The sequence below is a fragment of the Pan troglodytes genome, chromosome 12, assembly GCF_028858775.2.
Source record: "Pan troglodytes isolate AG18354 chromosome 12, NHGRI_mPanTro3-v2.0_pri, whole genome shotgun sequence".
NCBI classification, from domain to species: Eukaryota; Metazoa; Chordata; class Mammalia; order Primates; family Hominidae; genus Pan; species Pan troglodytes.
This window is the reverse complement of record NC_072410.2, coordinates 113,934,529-113,955,308: the sequence shown is the minus strand read 5'-3', so window position 1 is coordinate 113,955,308 and position 20,780 is coordinate 113,934,529. Positions and strand designations below refer to the sequence as shown.

The 20,780-nt window shown below is 41.2% G+C and overlaps 1 protein-coding gene across 7 annotated transcripts in view; it reads right to left on the bottom strand.

Moving 5' to 3' along the window:
- Nucleotides 1-20,780, bottom strand: part of MBOAT2 (membrane bound O-acyltransferase domain containing 2) — a 151,023-nt gene that overhangs the window by 68,907 nt on the left and 61,336 nt on the right. The window contains exon 3 of one of the 7 annotated variants that reach the window (XM_054678226.2): nt 17,849-17,962. The exons of the other annotated variants lie outside the window; for them this stretch is intronic. Coding sequence (XP_054534201.1) covers nt 17,849-17,862 — 14 coding nt within the window. The 5' untranslated portion in view covers nt 17,863-17,962. The remainder of the gene's footprint in view (nt 1-17,848; nt 17,963-20,780) is intronic. 7 annotated transcript variants of the gene reach the window in all.

Here is a 20,780-nt window from a genome sequence, read left to right as displayed (position 1 = left end):
TCTCTCTCTCCTCTCTTTTGGAACTCGCGTTAAACGTTGTTGATGCATGGGATATTATCCCTTAGGTCTCTGAAGCTCTGTTTATTTTTCTTCAATATTTTTTATACCTTTTTTCTTCAGATTGGCTAATACCTTTGATATACCCTTAAGTTCACTGATGCTTTGGCCATTGCAAATCACTGTGTAGCACTTATCATGAATTTTTCATTTCGGTTACTTTTCAGCTCTAGGACTTTCATTTGTTTCCTTTTCAAAGTTTCCATTTCTTTATTTACATTCCCTATTTGTTAAATCATGATCCTCCTTATCTTAATTCTTTAAATGTATTTATAATAGTTGTTTTGTCTAGTAAACCCAACATGTGGGTCCATTTAGAGGCAGTTTCAATTGACTGCTTTTTTCCTCGTTTCTCTTAATTTTTTAAACTGGACATGTTAGATAATACATGACAGTAACTCTGGATTTTAATCATCTTTTTCTTGAGCACTGCTGTGCTGTTTTTGTTTCTTAGCCTGACGTTAATCCACTGAATCTTTCTCACTCATGGTGAGAGCTGATGCAGCAGCTGATGTCTCTACTCAGTTTTTTAAAGCCTCAGTGTTGTTTTTTAGCCTCACTCCAGAGGTTGTCCCCGTGTCTGCATATCTGAGTGGTCAGTCAATGATTAGTCGGAGCTTATGCTCAAACACCGGAAGCCAGTAAGAGAGCTGTTCAAAGTTCCATCCTTTTTCCAGTCAACCCCAGCTCTTACTTTCCCCCAGGTCCTCTCAGGCCTCCTCTGTGCTGAGATGCAGCCTCCATCAGCCAGGGGTGTGTGGAGATCTTATCAAGTCCCTTGATGGCTCTCTCACTTCCAAGATCTCCCTGTTAAATGATGGACCACATCCTCAGGCTAGGAGGGCTGGAGGCATTCTCTGTTAGCTACTGCATGGGGTTCTCTGCCTTTCATCCCAAATCAAGTCAGCTGGTTTTCATGGCCAGCCTTGCCCTTGAAACTGCCTTTGCAAAAATTATAGTGGTAAGGGAGATATGACATAACTGACTCAAGCTTGCTTCTATCAGGCTAAACTGCTTTTGCTCATTCTTGTGCAGGGGTTATAATAGTCCTTTCTTGAACTGATCCTGCCCTTGTTCAAAAGTTGAAACCATATTGGTAAAGACTAACAAAAGGTCACAAGGTTAGACTTATGGTAGGGACTACAACTTTGCTAAAGAATAGGCACACCTAAACCATGACCTGCCATTGCTTAGCTTGCTTTTCTCTAAATTGCTTACTGTTTCAGAGTCATGTAACCAGGGGTTGCAAGATTTATAACTTTCTCAACTACTCCTACAGAAAACATTACTATTGTGAAACCTAAAGAACTGGTCTTTGAGATATTTTTCAGAGTAGCACTTTGGCAGATCAGGAGACACCACCTGAGACCTCCTCCTAGCAACTGACTCAGCTATGCAAAAACAGTTTTAGACACCCCTATGAGTTCATGCCCAGTCAATCATTACAGTTCTCCAGGCCCCTGCCAACCGAAGCACCCTTAATTTGAATTCTCAGAGAGGCAGATTTGTGAAATACCTCCTCTGTCCCTCTGCTTGGCTGGCCCTGCAATTATTAAACTCTTTCTTTGCTACAATACCTGCTGTTCTCAGTGCATTGGTTTTTCTGGGCAGTAGTCAAGAAGAACCCATCAGGCTGACACCCTGGTAGCATTACTTTGCCAAGGGATGGGGAACAGGATAACTCCAGGCAAGAATACCATCAATTCCCACTGTTTTTGATCTAAAAGTCAGCAGTTTTTTATGAATTAACATTTCTCAAATTGTTGCTTGCTTTTGGTCAATTTCCAGAGCCTAAAAGTGTTTCTGACAAGTTCATCCAGTTGTACAGCCGTTTCAGGGGGAAGAACATTCATTGACCCCTTCACTATTCAATAGCTGGCAGGTGCATCAATTAAAATGGGTTTTTTTTGTAGATAGCAAGGAAACATTATTTCTGTGGGAGGTAAACTAGGGTTCCAACACAGATTCAGAAAACCAGAAACATCTATGCTTAGTAAAGTGCTGGTAGTAAGAACAGACAGCCAACCCTCACTAGGAAGAGTAAACTTGAGTTCTTTAAATGAGAAATCGTCTCTATATTTGCTACTTGAATAGAAGAATTTTTTTAAACCACCTGCTTTATCAGCACAAGACAGCCATGCCATCTTCACACAAGATTCAGAGGTCCCTCCTTTTCTTCCCACTCACTTTAGAACACTTGGGGTCCTCTGTAGGGCAAATTCACCATTACTCTAGGATCCCATTTCACTGATTAATAGCCTCACTAGGCTTTTCCTTGAATACAGAGACACCAGATTCTGGTGTCTGGTAACCACAACACCCACTTCCTTCCTTCCTAAAGACCTGCACATAATCTTATGATCCTCAATAAAAACTCTGCTGTTCTACGAAGTGTGGGCTTGCTTGGTGATCTGCCCTGTCTCTCCTGACCAGGTGTTCTCTTAGTTGGAACAAAGGGATCTGAATGAGTTACAGATAAAATAAAAATCGTGAGGGATTTTGTTTGTTCTTTTACAAAGCCCTATTCATAACAAAAAGGAAAGGAGCTTCGATGTATTCACTATGCCAGACACAAATAATGACACTGATACATGAAGTCACTTGATTCTTTCCTGTTCTCACTTTTGTTTATAGATGACAAAAATGAACCAAACCCCCACCCAGCTATGGTTCAGCTGTTTTTTTTTTTTTAACAAAATCTAACTTTTGTTCCCACACCTGACTCAGTAAGGTAATGAAGTCACTTAATTGTTCTTCACTAAGAAAATTTCAAAGTTAGCTAAAATACACAAATAAATTGGTTTTTGGCTGTTGGTATTAAGCAAGATTATTTTATCTTTCAAAATACAACGAATAATATTGTAGTTTACATGAAGATTTAAGACCTTCAACATATCACCTGATTAACAGTCCCCAATTCAAGCTCTCCTAGTATCTCCAGAAGTACATATAAAAAAACATTCAAAGCTTTTTAATAACATGAAAAACTACCAATGTAATGGCAGAATCGTGGAGCAACTGAGAAAGATGATCATCCACAAAAACACATCCAGATTTCAGCCTATTCTAGTCACTAATAAAACCAGGACTTTGAAAAAAAATGTTTGGAAAAGACTTCATATCACCCCTCTCACACCCCAATGCCAAGATCTTGGTTTTTACACCAAGATTAGAACCTATCACTGACTGTTCCTCAGGGGCCATATTTTAATAAAGGGTGCTACTGTCCAGATCTCCCAACCTGCCTGCACACAAGATCACTCATCATTCTTCTATTCGACTTTGGGAGAAAAAACCAAAGTGGAAAGTAGGAAAAGAAAAAAAGTAATTCAAATAATTCTGAAAACCACTTAAAAGCAAGGGCAACAAGACTATGTGGGTTACAGTTCTTTACATCCCATATTTTGGTTCATAACACAACTGAACCAGAAAGTGGGAAAAGGATGAAGACACCACCATGGCTGAGCAAAAGATGAGCTGTCATAGCCTCTTAGAAATGAGGCCCTAGAAGAAAAGGTACACTCTCCAGTCTGCTCTTTGACTGCAGACAGGAGAAAACGGTTAGCATGTGAGCAGAGTCTGTTATCAGTTCTGTTAGAATATACATGTTAATCATCTAAAATTGTCTGGCAGGGTTCTGAGGACACAATATTGAACAAGACTCACAGTCCCCATCCTGAGTTTGAAGTCCAGTACAGGAGGCAAAGGCAAATGTGTACTGGCTCATTCACATGTGGCCACTCCACTGAATATGATGCATGTGTGTTTTCACATTTTAACATCTCTGAAATGAAGAATCCTCTTCATAATTGATGGCATGTAAACCTTTTTAGTGGTACATAAAATAACGGTACATCTTACCATCAATGACATCTCATATTTAATGAAATACAGTATTTCATTTAATCTTCACTACAATCTTACGAAGTAAGTGTTATTACTCCAATTTACAAAAGAGGAGCGTAGAGAGGGTAAGTAACTTGGATAATGTGACAAAGCTACTGGGCAGGAGAGCAAGGGTGAGAAGGCAGTGTGGCTCTGAAGTCTGGGTCTTAGCAACAGGTTTCTTTTGTTTTTTGTTTGTTTGTTTGTTTGTTTTGTTTTGTCTGATTTGAGACAGAGTCTCAATCTGTCTTGTCGCCCAGGCTGGAGTACAGTGGTGTGATCATGGCTCACTGAAGCCTTGACCTCCTGGGCTCAAGCGATTCCCCTACCTCAGCCTTCTACATAGCTGGGACTACAGGCACACAGCACCACACACTGACCACTTGCAGTGTTAAACCACCTGAATACAAGTATAAGTAATACAGTGCAATATGTGAAGTATACAAGATGTACAAAGTAAAGTACGACTCTAGGTAGAAAACTCAACATAGAGTACAAGGCTGATTTATTAAGAAAAGGGGGAAAAGGCCTCGCCACAGAGGTCACAGGTCAACAAGGCTCTGAAAGACCAGGCAGAATTCATGTTGGGGGCAGGGGGCTCCCTGCAAATACAAAGGAACCAAGTGTTAAACAGTAGAGCATGTGTGCACTACTACAAACGGTTCATTATGGCCGGGCCTGGCTCAGTCGAGGAGCGAGTGCTGTGAACTGAGAGTGGAAAGGAAGGCAGGGGCAGTCACAACGGGTGCTGCGAAGCTGCCAAGCTAACAGAGTCTGAAGCAGAAAAGAGGCATGGTCAGACAGATACTGTAAAAATCATCTGGGCAGCAAAGCACAGCACAGACCAGAGGCCAGAGGGACTGGCTGGCAGAGTAATGTGAGATGCAGGTACCAGATGGTAAACAGCAGAAATGGGTAGAGCTGAAGACCAACAGTGGATTTGACATGGGTTGGGGGGTAACAAGAGCTAAGGGTCACCACCACCCACTTAGTGCTTACTACATGCCCCGGGCTGCTCTAAATACTTTACAAATCTCAAGTCCTCAAAACAACTCAATAGGAAACCAAAGCACAGACAGGTCTTAGTGATGGCTAGATGTGGAGGTGAGAAGGAAGAAGGGATGATTTATTCCAGTTACCTGGGCACCTTAGAGAGAGAAAGCATAAGCAAGGAAGAGATCTGAGGCCAAGATGAGTGTGGTGTTAGGTATGCTGGGGTGGGAGCAGAAATGAGCAGGGCGAGACACAGGGCAAGAACATTCTCTGCCCAGGGACACCTGCAGACCATCAACCCCCATCTCCTTCTTCCAATGGCCATTTCTCTGCCTTCTTTTTCTTCCTTTCTGTTACTTCTTAAACACTTTACCCTATATCATTAAGGATTATCTCCCAAGAATTACCTTCATTTTAAAACTTTTCATTATACATTCATATTGTCTGCTAAGTGTGGGGACAGAGATAAAGTGAATGAATTTAATAAGGTAACTAAGATTTAGATTAATCTTTGAAAAGAATAGAATGGAAGCCGAAACCCATCAATTAAAACAATTTTCAAGAGAACTGAAGACTTAAGTGAGGTAAGAAATCATAACTGCAGTAGCTCCGTCGAGTTGCGTTTCTCTCAAACACCGGGCAGCCCAAGTACAATAGAGAGCTGTGTCCAACCGAGGCTGGGAAAGTACCCAGTGGTGCATGGAGTGCCGATGAGGCAAGGGAGATAAGGGCACAGGCAGGAGGGGTAGAGCTGGTGTTCCAGGAAGGGCAGGGCAGGAAGGCACAGCCAGGAGAACTGGGGAAGGGGAAAGAGGAGGAGCATCACCTCTAGCACACTTCCTAGGCCCTCAACTCTCAAGTCTGTCACCTATCAGTGTCAGGCAGACATCCAAATGTGGGTGGTCCTGTGGGAGTGAGACTGTGTGATCAGGCTTTTCTCATGCTGCTACAAAGAAATATCTCTGAGTAATTTACAAAGAAAAGAGGGTTAATTGGCTCACAGTTCTGCAGCCTGTACAGGGAGCATGGTATTGACATACGCTTGGCTTCTGGGGAGGTCTCAGGAAGCTTATAATCATGGCAGAAGGCGAAGGGGGAGCAGGCACATCACATGGCCAGAGCAGGAGTAAGAAAGCGGTGGGAGGTGCCACACACCTTTAAATGACCAGATCTCACAAGAATTCACTCACTACTGTAAGAACAGTATCAAAGGGATGGTGCTAAACCATTCATGAGAACCTGCCCCCGATCCAATCATCTCCCACCAGGCCCCACCACCAACACTGGGGATTACATTTCAACATGAGATTTGGGAGGGGACACGGATCCAAACCATATCAGTAAGCAAGCCTGACTCCAGAAGAGGGGTCTCAGCCAGTTCCAGGAGCTACAGATTTCAGATAGAGCAGCACTAGACAAGAGAGTTAACAGTGAGGGTGCAGAAACATGACTGACGCTAACGAGAGCTAAGGTGACCCCTGGCACAGAGGCTGGTAGGACGTCTGCCATCCAGATGACTGGGGAAGACGACAGAGCCAGCTACCCAAGAGGCATGAATGAATTCTAGAGCAGCTGTTCTTAAATTTTTTGGTCTCAGGACCCTTTTTACCCTTAAAAATTATTGAGGAAACCAAAGAAACATAACTTACATAAATAATAGCCATTGATATATACCATATTACGAATTAAAACTGAGAATTTTAAAAAATCTGTTAATTCAAGAATAATTATAATAAAATTTTTATGAAAAATATATTTCCAAAACAAAAAAAAAATTAGTGAGAAGAGTGGTCCTGTCCTGTATTTTTACAACTCTACTGCATGTCTGACTTAATAGTAGACCAACAGATCCTCCAATGTTTCTACTGCAAATCACATATCATATAGACTCTGGAAAGACCCCGTATGCTCTTGAGAGAATGCAAGTGAAAAAGGCAAATAATGTCTAAGTGTTACTACTATGAAAATAGTTTTGACTATACCACCTCCCTCCTAAAAAGATCTCAGGGACTCTCAGAGATCTCTGGATCAGATTTTGCAAATGACTGATCCAGAGGATGGTAAATGACAGCAATTTAGAGAGACACCAAGAACAGAACAGCCAGATAAGCCCGCAAACTGAAAGAGCGGTAAATGGAAAAGGTAGTGGGGAGGTGGGAAATTTTCTACTTATGTCAGCAGACACAAAAATAGATCTCTAAATTGGCTGGTACCTTTTTTGTATGCCAAGTGGGGATAAAAGAGTATAATAACATATCAGAATCACTGTTCCAGTCCCCCAAAATCTGGTATAACCCTTTACTTCAAAGAGGTAAAAATTACTGCTATAGAAAATACTATTACTAATTAAAGTATGTTCTGTTACATGCATTGGGGGTAAGAAATACCACTGATTTACCCATGGCTCTTATATTTTATTTACTTGTTCATTCATTCATTCATTCATTCATTCATTCGAGAAAGGGTCTCACTTTGTCATCCAGGCTGAAGTGCAGTGGCACGATCTCAGCTTACTGCAGCCTCGACCTCCTAGGCTCAAGCAATTCTCCTGCCTCACCCCCCAAGTAGCTGGGACTGCAGGCATACGCCACTATGCCCAGCTAATCTTTTGTATTTTTTGTAAAGGCCGGATTTTGCCATGTGGCCCAGGCTGGTCTTCAACTCTTGAGCTCAAGTGATCTGCCTGCGTTGGCCACTCAAAGTGTTAGGATTACAGGCGTGAGCCACCGCACCTGGCTGGCCCTAACATTTTATAGGAGGCATCAAACATATGCATGCATGTATCATTATAACAGAATGATTTACATTCCTTTGGGTATATATCCAGTAATGGGACTGCTGGGTCAAATGGTTATTTGAGAGGAGGTTCCAGCTGGGCTTCCTGGGTCAAGTAGGGGCTCAGAACGCTGTGAAACTCACTCATTTCCTGCAACAGGACTTGGTCCTGGATGAATAATATTGAACACATATGCTTAAAATATTCCTAATGTCAGAATTTGTGCATGTGTTTTCTTCCCCAAGAAAGCTATAAACAGCGAAAATTTTGCTGTAAGCTTCCCTGTGTCCTCTCTCCCTCTCTCCCTTCCCCTGCCCTGAAACTAAAAGGAATGTTAAAAGCCCATTTTTCTGTGACCAGCAGACCTTATCTATGTCCCAATTCCAATTCCTTGTAAACACAATTTGTAAAATCCTGTGAGATCCTGTCTCCTTTGCCATGCCGCTGCAAGGTTATAAAGTAGATAAAACTTAAGTTACAATTCCAGTTTTCCTCAAGATCTGAGACATGTTAATTGTCTTTGTTTCTCACTCTGGTAACATCTTCCTGCTGCACGTACTTCCCACCTTAAAGAGTTTAAACGGTGATCAAAAAATCTAACACTGTTCTCATTGTTCAATTCCCACCTATGAGTGAGAACATGCGGTGCCTGGTTTTTTGTCCTTGCGATAGTTCGCTGAGAATGATGGTTTCCAGCTTCATCCATGTTCCTACAAAGGACATGAACTCATCTTTTTTATGGCTGCATAGTATTCCATGGTGTATATGTGCCACATTTTCTTAATCCAGTCTATCATTGTTGGACATTTGGGTTGGTTCCAAGTCTTTGCTATTGTGAATAGTGCCACAATAAACATACATGTGCATGTGTCTTTATAGCAGCATGATTTATAATCCTTTGGGTATATACCCAGTAATGGGACGGCTGGGTCAAATGGAATTTCTAATTCTAGATCCCTGAGGAATCGCCACACTGACTTCCACAACGGTTTGGACACAGGAAGGGGAACATCACACACCGGGGACTGTTGTGGGGTGGGGGGAGAGGGGAGGGATAGCATTAGGAGAGATACCTAATGCTAAATGACGAGTTAATGGGTACAGCACACCAACATGGCACAGGTATACATATGTAACAAACCTGCACGTTGTGCACATGTACCCTAAAACTTAAAGTATATAAAAAAAAAAATCTAACACTGGCTACCTGCTCGGGACCCCTTCCATGCTGTGGAAGCTTTGTACTGTCACTCTGCTCAATAAAGCCTACAGCTTTTTTTTCTCTCGGTCTGATCCGTGTGTCTCTTTCACCGTGGGCTGCCGCCACACCAAATCTTTGGCGTGGCTAAGGCAAGAACCTCTGGCATTACAGGATTGCTGAGTCAAATGGTATTTCTGGTTCTAGATCTTTGAGGAATCGCTACACTGTCTTCCACAATGGTTGACTAATTTACATTCCCATTAACAGTGTAAAAGCATTATTATTTCTCCACAGCCTCACCAGCATGTTGTTTCTGACTTTTTAATAATCGCCATTCTGACTGGTGTGAGATGGTATCTCATTTTGGTTTTGATTTGCATTTCTCTAATGATCAGTGATGTTGAGCTTTTTTTCATATGTTTGTTGGTCACATAAATGTCTTCTTTTGAGAAGTGTCAGTACAGGAAGCATGGTGCTGACATCTGCTTGGCTTCTGGGGAGGTCTCAAGAACCTCAGGAGGTTCATGTCCTTTGCCCACTTTTTGATGGCTTTGTTTTTTTCTTGTAAATTTGTTTAAGTTCCTTGTAGATTCCGGATATTACACCTTTGTCAGATGGTTAGATTGCAAAAATTTACTCCCATTCTGTAGGTGGACTGTTCACTCTGATGAGTTTCTTTTGCTGTGCAGAAGTTCTTTAGTTTAATTATATCCCATTTGTCAATTTTTGCTTTTGTTGCAATTGCTTTTGATGTTTTTGTCATGAAATCTTTGCCCATGCCTATGTCCTTAATGATACTGCCTAGATTTTCTTCTAGGGTTTCTATAGTTTTGGGTTTTACATTTAAGTCTTTAATCCATCTTCAGTTAATTTTTGTATAAGGTGTAAGGAAGGGATCCAGATTCAATTTTTTTGCACATGGCTAGCCTGTTTTTCAAGCACCATTTATTAAATAGGGAATCCTTTCCCCGTTGCTTGCTTTTGTCAGTCTGTTGAAGATCAGATGGTTGTAGATGTGTGGTATTATTTCTGAGATCTCTATTCTGATCCACTGGTCTACGTGTCTGTTTTTGTACCTGTACCATAAATGTTCAATTTTCGCCATGAGGAATAAATGCCACGCTCAATTGTTCTAATATCCTTTCACTAAAATGCCTGGCAGTTTTTCAGGTTCTTAGCTATTGCCTCTGTTACCCTTACCTGTCTTTTCCATAACTACTCTAAATAAGGACTATTTAATAGGCTAGCAACAAGTAGGAGGAAGTCATTTTTTCTCTACACAGTTAATTTATCTAAAAGATTCTAAAGTTATATTTTTAGTCAGTTGATATTAAAATACTATTTTAAAGTCTATGTTTATTAGTATTTTAATAAATACCAACTGCAAGCAAAGCACTTACAGAAGGTTGAACAATTTTAAATAAAGGGAGAGATTCTAGAAAATAAAATCACTATTATACTCAGATATTTATTTAAGGGTTAAAATATTTTTAAAGACTCCCAATACTACATCCTGATGAAGAAGACAGAGAAGAAGCCAGTCACAATACAATGCAATACAATGTCTCAATGGTGCCTGCTATTCTTTGAAAAAGTAAACCAAGATTTTTATGCTAGCAGGTAAGCAAGTAAAAATATTTTTGTTTCTCCAACTTAAATAAAAATTCTTTACAAGAATCTCACTAAATAAAGCAATCTAACAAACCTCAACAAGACTAACGAATTTCACAGACTTCTAGAGCTGCCAGTTACTGGTTTTGTGACCTTGTTGAAGTGATTTAATCTTCTGGAACCTCAGTGTCCCCATCTGTACAAGTAGACAGTAACACTTCCTACACAGGATTGTTTCAACAGTTAAATGGGATACAGTATTTAGGAGAAAAAAAAAAAAAAACACTCAGCAAAGTGGCACATAGAAATCACTCCATCATTCAAATTCCAAAGTCAAAGGCCAAAGGCTCTTTCTATTAAACCATACTCTTTCTAACACAGTGACTACAGAACGTGCACATGTCAAGTCTATACACTCATAACAACACACCACATCACAGGTAGAGTTCATAATTTAGCAAGTCCCAACTGTCTAAGACAATTTCCTCATTTACTAACCAAAAGTTGAAAAAATACCCCTTTCACTCATGCTTCTTTTCTCACAAAACTTCAACATGAACCACAATTTTTATATAAATGGCATGGTATTGTAACAGCTGAATAATTTTTTTTATCATTCTAATGGATGGTTGCATGGGCTCTTAATTTTTCTTTCAGTGTTCTGGCAAGGATTAGGATCTTGGTGTAAAAGTAAGATTAGTTTCTAGAAGTACCCAAAGGCAAAAGATGCATCCTTGTACTTTATCATAAAGAGTAATATTCTTATTTTAATTTACTACAACTACCTAGTTATGTTTCAGTAATATATAATTATTTTCAAGATCAGATATATCATCAAATTGGATGTTATCCTGAAAATTTTTTGGGTGGAAGAGAGGGCGGAAACAGGGTCTTGCTCTGTTGCCCAGGCTGGAGTACAGTGGCACAATCACAGTTCACTGCTGGCTTGAACTCTTGGGTTCAGCAATCCTCCTGCCCTCCTCAAGTAGCTGTGACTACAGGTATATCACCAAATCTGGCTAAGTTATACAATTTTTGTAGAGGCAGGGTTTCACTATGTTGCACAGGCTGGTTTTGAACTCCTGCCCTCAAGCAGTCCTCCCACCCCAGCCTCCCAAAGCACTTGGGGTTACAGGCATGAGCCACCACGAATGACATCTTTTGGTTTTTTAATTGATTAATTTGGGGCATTAACTATCAAACTGACCTTTTAGACAGTCCTGAACTGGCAGAGCCCCATTCTATGAGCAATCTATGTGAACTTCTTTTTACTCTAATAGGTTCAGAATGTCCAAAGTAATGCCTTTATTTACCAAAAACGTGTATTAGTCTTATCAACCCTCTAATTAACAGAATCTCCCCACTTCATATAAAAGCCCTCGATCCAAGAAAAAAAAAGTGCTTCCCTTACTTGCTCAAGAATGACTGAAACCTCAACAGGGATTCAGTTTACAATTTGAAATAAAGTTAATTCAAATGTAACACCTCCAAAAGAGACATTATATTAACTTACCAGTATACAAAGGAATCTCAATCACACCCTTTCCTGAGTGCAGGATTTGATGGCACAATGCTATGTTCTGAAAATCTTTCAGAAATCCAACAGGACCTGGACATCCTATTACCTATTACCAAGTAACTCCCTAAGGGAACTGAGAATATTTTAAAAACCTTACATCCTAAGCACAATATGCCAAAAGGCAACCACATTCTTTTGGGTAGAGATATATGCATATTTGCTCTGATGAACAATCACCAACACCTACAACCCCTGCTTTTGTTCAGAGACCCTGTTGGCTCCACAAACTCTCCTCAGTCTATTTAGAGTATTTTTTTTAATGACACAATGTCATAATCATAATGGTTACTGCTTAGAAATAATAACAAAAAGCCCTGGGTGGAATGGGACACAACTAATTCAAATCCTAGATCACCATTTACTAACTTCTGTTTCTTGGTGAAAGAGGCATCACACACAAACCTGTAAGTGCTGTTGCTAGGATGCAATAGCATGTGCTTATCACAGTGACTGATACATGGTAATTACTGAAACATTAACTCTTAGGAGGATAAGATAATATCAAAAAATCAATTTTAGAATTACTCACAGTTTCCCAAATGACATTCAACTTTTATCTTGGTTTAGCACAGCAATACCAAGAGGGCCTGTACCTTTATTCCAAACCCCTGAAAGGCTGGTAAATATGGTCCACAGAGAACATACAAGAAAACAATCTAAAGTCCACTTTCCTTGCTGCCACATTTTATTCTCTCTTGTGGGATCATGGGATTGTCCTCAGTGAAGTTAGTATTTTCCCCAAAGAGTTCCTGCCAAGCCACTAACCACTGCTAATTAACTCCATGAGGACACATTTTCAAATGACTTGAGCCTTCTGCCTGCTAGATGGCACTTCCAAGATCATCATTCATTCCCAGTAGAGTTGAGGCAGTTCCTGATGACATTTCTATCTAGGAAGCCACTGTAGGAGTGCTGTGAGTACCGGCAGATGACAGGTAACATGGACCCCAGGACAGTCTGCTCTTCAGGGTCATGGTGGATTGAGATAGAGGCCATGGCAGCCCGAGCTGCCTCTTCCAGCCCCGACTCCACCCCACTTTGCCAGTTACCATGTCCGCTGACCTGTGGAGAGCCTAAGAGGAAGAAAAGCAAGAGGGAAGAGAAGCAGAGAACACCAGGAGACTATGGCAAGTCAACCGATCAAGAGTGGCATTCAAGGTCAAAAGCATGAGTGAGAAGCATCTGTTTGGAAATCTCTTACACCAGGAACCAAAATCCAGCCAAAAAAATGTTAAAAAGAGTCAAAGGCAAGAACTCACAAATACTCATTTGATAGAACAGAATACAACAGATAACTTCACTTACTGAGCTCCTATCATCTGTATGCTCAACAGCAGGATTTTAAAAAGAGTAAAATATCCCTGCCAAGGAGTTCACACTCTGGGGAGAAGAAAATGAACTGCAGGACATGGTGATAAATATGACAGTATGAATACTTAAAAACAAGCTTTAACATCACATAATCAGGAGAGAGGAAAAAAAACAGCAAAATACTTCAGAAGTAAAAATGACCTTTGAAAGATTTGATCTAGAAGTTTGAACACCTCTTCTTGGTAGCTGAACCCATTATTCCAAGAAAAGTTTACCTACGTGCCCACAATACGAAGCATGCAGGTACCCTGCTCCTCATCTACGTTACTGATTTAATCCAATTTAAGCCTGGAAAAGTAAAGTGACTTAGCCAAGGTTCTGAAGGTAATGGAAACTTAGCAGAGCTTGAATTCAAACCCATATATATCTGACTCCAACCAGTGCTCATAAAAATCAATCACTAAGGCCACCCAGTGGGAATCAGAGTTTAAATTCAATCTTTTTTCATGTCCTTGTCTGCTGTTCAATTTTATCATCAATAAAGTAGACTTCTGAAGAAAATATATTTCCCAATTTTTAAAATAAGTATATGTTGGCATCATTCTACTTAACACCAAATATCTATAAATCGTTTGTAACTTTTTTATTCTACTGAATACAGTCAGTGGCTGATACATAGTTTTACTACTTTCCACCACAGCTGTTCCCTCCAGGATGCCCCCCAGCCTTTGGTACACCCTTCTTTTGTAACAGTAATTGCCTGTGGTGGGTAGTTTGACTGTAAGCTTCATGACGGGACAGAGTCTGTCTTTTTTATTCATCACTAGATCCCAGCATCAGCATAACAAACATTTGTTGCAGGAATGACATTGTAATGTTCCCAACTCTACTGTTCATTTCAGAGGGTAAGGAGCCCATCTCCTTTATCTTTGAGTTCCTGGAAATACTGTGGCCCACAATAAATGTTTATTCAAATTGGTGGGCAGCTGAACCTTATGATGGGAGGTTTAAAATCACTTTCCTACAGCTTTTACAATATAATTCCATACACAGCAAGGCAACCCATTAGATCTATGCAATAATTTATTGCATTTACTTACATCTTTTACATTTTTCTTTAGGTCATTGATCTTGTTGAAAATTACTTGCCTATAATCCCAGCACTCTGGGAGGCCAAGGCAGGCAGATCAAAGATCAGGAGTTCAAGACCAGCCTGGCCAATATGGTGAAACCCCGTCTCTACTAAAAACACAAAAATTAGCTGGGCATAGTGGCGCATGCCTGTAATCGCAGCTACTTGGGAGGCTGAGGCAGGAGAATTGCTTGAACCGGAACCCGGGAGACAGAGGTTGCAGTGAGCCGAGATTGTGCCACTGCACTCAGCCTGAGCTACAGAGGGAGACTCCGTCTCAAAAAAAAAAAAAAAAAAAAAAAAAAAAAAAAAAAAAAAGAAAAGAAAAGAAAAAAGAAAGAAAGAAAATTACTTGCCAAGTTATAAAGAAAATTTTCAGCTTAACTTCTCAAGGTTAACAGGCTTCCACTCTTGAATATTGCAGAACACGCCACATTGTGCTGCCTTCGCCAGGGAAAATATCTTCCTAATTCCAATTAGGTACGCCTGAAACACATTCCTCTTCCCCTTCTTCCACAGCCTAAGTGGAGAGGCTCCCTATGTTTGGCCCTTCCCTCATTTCCACCCCTCTGCTTCTTCCCTGGGAACAGAGAGAGTATGGTTTGGCAAGAGCTGCTGCAGGTACAAGAATCAGGGATGAGACTTGCTCCAGGGGCACAGAAAAGGAGACAGGGAGTCTACAGTGGCTTTCATGAGACCCCCATGGGGCAGGCCCTGAGGTGGATCCCAGTGTTCTAAATGAGGCAGGGGCCATGGCTGGGAAGCAGGAGTTCGAGGGGGCTCCTTGGACAAGGTGTGCTGTGATGCGGAAGTCATGTCATCACTCATCTATTCACCAGTGAACACTCACTGAGAGCATACAATCTCTTAGGTACTGACTATATTCAGAAAACAAAACAGGCACAGCATAATGGCCATCACAGAATTTGCAGTCAATGAGGACGAAACACATTACTCAGGTTAACTCTCAAACATCTATCATTAAGAACTGAGATAGATTCTCTGAAGGAAAGGAACACAATTCCACATGAGGATGTGTAACAAATCATTTGTCCTAGATTGAGACATCTCAGCAAGACTCGCTAGGGATGTAATACGGTGAAATCTGAGAGTCAGGAGGAGAGGGAGGATGAGGAACACTCCAGACAGAGGGAACACAGGGAACCACGCCTGCAGAAAAGAGACACTTTCCAGGAAGGAAGGAAGCGCAGTCATGGAGAACAAGGCAAAGGAGTCGGTAGAGGGTGGACAAAACCAGGCTGTATCCTAAACTCACTCTTTTAAGAAGTATTTACTGAGATCATACCATGCGCCAGGCACTCTGCTAGGCCCTGGGGATGAAGCGGCGTGTGAGACAGACAGGACATGCTCCTGCTCTCCTATCACTCACACTCGCCAGGGAGAGACAGACCAAGACGTAAACAAGCAAGATCACGTCAAACAGTGCTATGTGCATGCAACTGCCACCACGGTGCTGAATTTCTATGAGAGGGAAGTCCAAGCACACAGATTGCACCTACCCTGGGGCCTGGTTTAAATGGTACTGGTTGTGGCACACATCAAGACGCATGTAGGGATTGTCTCCACAGCCAGATCATACATTTTTTTATAGGCAAGGCACACGTGTGTCTATTTTTAAATTGCATATACTAAATAAATGCTAGATAAAAGAGAAATTTGGCACTCTGTATCTCTGTTCCCTTAGTACATGAAACACATATGATGCATTTGTTTCTCATTTGAGAGGACAAGAGGATTGTTACACAAACAATATATTTTGGCCAAAGGGAAATGGCTGGGAAAGCATGCCTTGAGATGTAACAGTGTCTCCCCACCCCCACCAAGCTCATATGCTTGGGCACACGCTCTCTCTCTAGCATATACACACATACACACTCACACCTCACCACCCCCTATAGTCAGGCTACTTATTAAGGTGCCAGTGCTTCCACACCGTGTTTCATGCCGCCGTGTTTCATTCCACCACGTTTCATGCCGCCACATTTTATGCCGCCACGTTTCATGCCGCCATCTCATGCCGCTGTGTCTCATGCCACATTTCATGCCGTGTTTCATGCCACCGTGTTTCATGCTGCCACGTTTCATGCCACCGTCTCATGCCACTGTGTCTCATGCCACCACATTTCATGCCGTGTTTCATGCCACCATGTTTCATGCTGTCACGTTTCATGCTGCCATGTTTCATGCCACCGTGTCTCATGCCGCCACATTTCATGCCGTGTTTCATGCCACTGTGTTTCATGCTGCCATGTTTCATGCCTCCACGCCTCTGCCTGTGCTGTCCACCCTGCAGTAAAGTCTGCCCTTGCTACCTCTTCAGCTACTTAAGAGTCCTCATATCTAATTCACATACCATGCCCCCCAGGAATCTCTGCCCTGAGCTGCTTGCTCCTAGCTGGGTTAGCTATTTTTGTAAACTCTCTCCCACCAGAGCTCTTAGCACACAATATTAAAATGTGTTCACATGCCTCCTGCCATACTGAACTCCTTGGAGGAGAAGCTGAGGACAGTGCCTAGGACACAGGAGAGGGGTGTAATAAATAAGACGAATGAATGAATGAACCAATACCAACAGCCTGATTTCATGATTCATCACCCTTACTGGAATTCTGTCTACCACACAACAGTGAATGAATCTTTCTACTAAATGGAGACTGATATTGGTGCATCTCAGGAACTTAATCTCAATTCTGTCCCTCTGCACTCTGGCACAGCCACTTGTCCCCCACATCCATGTCCTGTGCCTGGGGAACACACTCCACAGCTGAACCCGATGGAGGTCCGAAGCCCTGACAAGGTGGCACTTGAGTAAATCCTGCTGCTCACTCATCCTGGCCTAGAGTCAGAGGGCCTGGGACTGCTGGAGCCAAAGAAAACGGCAGGACAGAGTCCGATGGCATCAACCGCAGTGGGAGCACAGGGGAAAGATGTCTTGTGACAGGGATGAAGGGAGGTTCTAGGACAAGGAGATCAGGGCTGAGGCATAGCTTCAGGACTTATGGTGAAGCAAGCAAGCTTATGCCAGGCTGCAGGGTCAGAGACACAGTCAGGCCAAAGACGTTCTCAGACCCTCCACACCACACAGGTCCTAGGAAATGGGCTTCCGTGGCTGCTTTCCAGAGCGCACAATCCCTGGGGAGCAGGGAGGTCATCTGAGGTCAGAAAAGACACACGGCCAATCCTTTCCCTGGAGCAATCTTCAAGCACATACACACACAGAATAAACTCTGCAAACGGTTCTAAAACATCACATGATGTCAAAATCACTAGAAAGAAACTCACTTGAACTTTCTCATCCCATATCTCAAGAAAGATTCTCCTCTGTCTGCTGATATCTGTAATTCCTTTAACAGCAATAGTTTTTCGTTTCATAAAAAGTGATAAAGGGCAAATTACCTGTGACAGATCGTGCAAATAAATTTCAGTCAAATGAAATTAGATTACTTAAAACAGCATGCTCAGAACAGAACAGATACCAGTTCATACCCACTGTTTTCCAGCTACACGTCCTCAGTTACCTAACAAGTCAGTCTCTGCTTGCTTACTTATACAATGAGGGGCCACCACCTCTCAAGCAGTAAAACTGCCAATGGGGCACACAATCAGCCCCCTCTTCCCTTCTATGTCTTAACGGGTGATAGAAAACAAGGTACTGGAAATATAAAGAGAAGGAACGGATGTACTAAGGCATAAAAGGCAGAGAACAGGAAGAAAGTCAATGCTGCAATGACAGAACTTTTCCATTTTCTTTTTTTTCCTCTCTCTCTTTTTTTGAGATGGAGTCTCGCTCTGTTGCACAGGCTGGAGTGCAGTGGTGCGATCTTGGCTCACTGCAACCTCCGCCTCCCCGGTTCAAGCAATTCTCCTGCCTCAACCTCCCGAGTAGCTGGGATTACAGGCATGCACCACCACGCCTGGCTAATTTTTTGTATTTTTAGTAGAGATGGGGTTTCCGCATGTTGGCCAGGCTGGTCTCAAACTCCTGGCTTCAAGTGATCCACCTGCCTTGGCCTCCCTAAGAGCTGGGATTACAGGCGTGAGACACTGTGCCTGGCCTAGATAACATTTTAAAGGTAAGATATGAATCAGAATAATAAAACATACCATAGAGGCATTAAATGGAATTACAAAAATAAAGTGTGTATACGTGTGTGTGTGTATATATATATTTGAATTTACACGTGGGTCAATCAAAGCAAGTACAATAACTACATTATGAATATCTCATAAAGAGCATAAAGCAAAAAAAATCATAAAACAGAGAGAGGCAAGAATTTAAAAACTGTTCAGTACACAGATAAATTCAAATCTTTCATTTTAAAGACTTAAACTCTGGCTAGTCAAAGAAATATATTAAAATGTAATGTAAGAAATATATACCATGTAAAACTAGACTGAAAGAAATAAACAGATTGTATTCGACATAAACAATAACTTTGGACAACACATAAAAATGCTCTAAGTCCCATCTAGTGTATTTGGTCTGACCCATTAAACATTTTTAATTATTGTAAAGGCCTAAGCAGAAAAAAAAATGAGCATATTCAGATAATAAGAAAAAAAAGTAAAAAAGTAAAGTCATAGAAAAATATATATGGGTATAAGCTGAATAGAAGGGAGCTAAAAAAGAGATTAAAATATGTACTTTTCAAATTAATTATCCACCTGCTATTTACTGCCAATCCTAGCAATTTACTCACATGGCAAACCTTACTTACCTGCCCTAATCTTCTACATCAATAGTGTCAAATTACAACACCAAGATTCTATCCTAAATATCAGTAGCATATAAGCAAGTAGCACTATCTCCCTGAATATTTACTGTAAAAGAGTAATATTACTAATTTTATACAACTGTATGTCTCTAAAGCAGCACTATCCAATATCATTTTCTGCAATGACAGAAATGTTCTCTATCTGCACTGTCCAATGTAGCCACTAGCCACATGTGGCTAGTGAGCACTTGAAATGTGGCTAGTGTACGGGCGTGGTGGTGGGAGCCTGTAATCCCAGCTACTCGGGAGGCTGAGGCAGGAGAATCGCTTAAACCCGGGAGGCAGAGGTTGCAGTGAGCTGAGATTGTGCCACTGCACTTCACCCTAGGCAACAGAGTGAGACTCCGTCTCAAAGGAAAAAAAAAAAAAAAAAGAAATGTGGCTAGTGTAACCAAGGAACTGAATTCTAAGTTTTAATTAATTTAAACTTACACAGTCACATGTGCACTAGTGGCTGTCATACTCAGCAGTACAGGTCTAAAGTATTACAAAGTTAACTTCACCGACTGCAACTGCTTTTCAGAAAAAGAAACAATTTCCCATTGCTAAACATGAATTTACTAACCTTCCAACTGAAAAGCATATTACTTTTGCTTTGGCCAAAATGTATGTAAGTCCCCTGTTTTCAGTAATCTAATCTAATCTAAACCTGATTAATATCTTTTGCATCAGATATTAATTGTAGCATCACTTTGAACCCATCAGAGGTACAAGTTTTTTAAAAAATAGGGTCATAATCCTATAAAAATTGTTTCATCTGAAACACCATCTAAATATCCTTTCTCTTCTTATAAAAATTAAAATAAAAACATCAGGAACTTGTAAGGGTTGGTTTACAGAGGAAAAAGAAAAGTCAGTGCAGGCAATGTCAATGGAAATGGAGGAGACAGTACACATTACAACAGAGGTAGCGACTGACAGTGCCAAATACGGAAAATGCAAAATAGAATGAGACTTAGAAAAAAACTAATTAAGGCCATAGGTCTGATTCTTTATACAAAGTTCTTGCAGACATACGTGATTCAGAATTCAGAAATATGGTACCTAGGTCATACATCATAGCTCAGACATTGCAGAACACCCAGCAGGATCTGCTAATAGACTCTGCCCCTGGGTTTTCAATCAAGTACATTTTATCCATCTGTATTCCCAAATTTCCATCTCTAGCCCAGCTACCCAGCTCCTACTACATGTCTTAGTTACCAATCTCCTCTTATATGTCTTACAGATATCTTAAAGTCATCATCCACCTACACAGCAAAACTTCATTGAGTGTTTACTATATACCAAACACTGTTTAGGGGCTGAATATATACCCACTTGAAATGCCTATGCCACCTTCAACATGCTCCCCACTTTCAGGACTCCCCACCTCAGAAGACAGTGCTTCCATCTACTCTACTCTTCAAGCTGGAAACACGGAAGTCATCCTTGACACC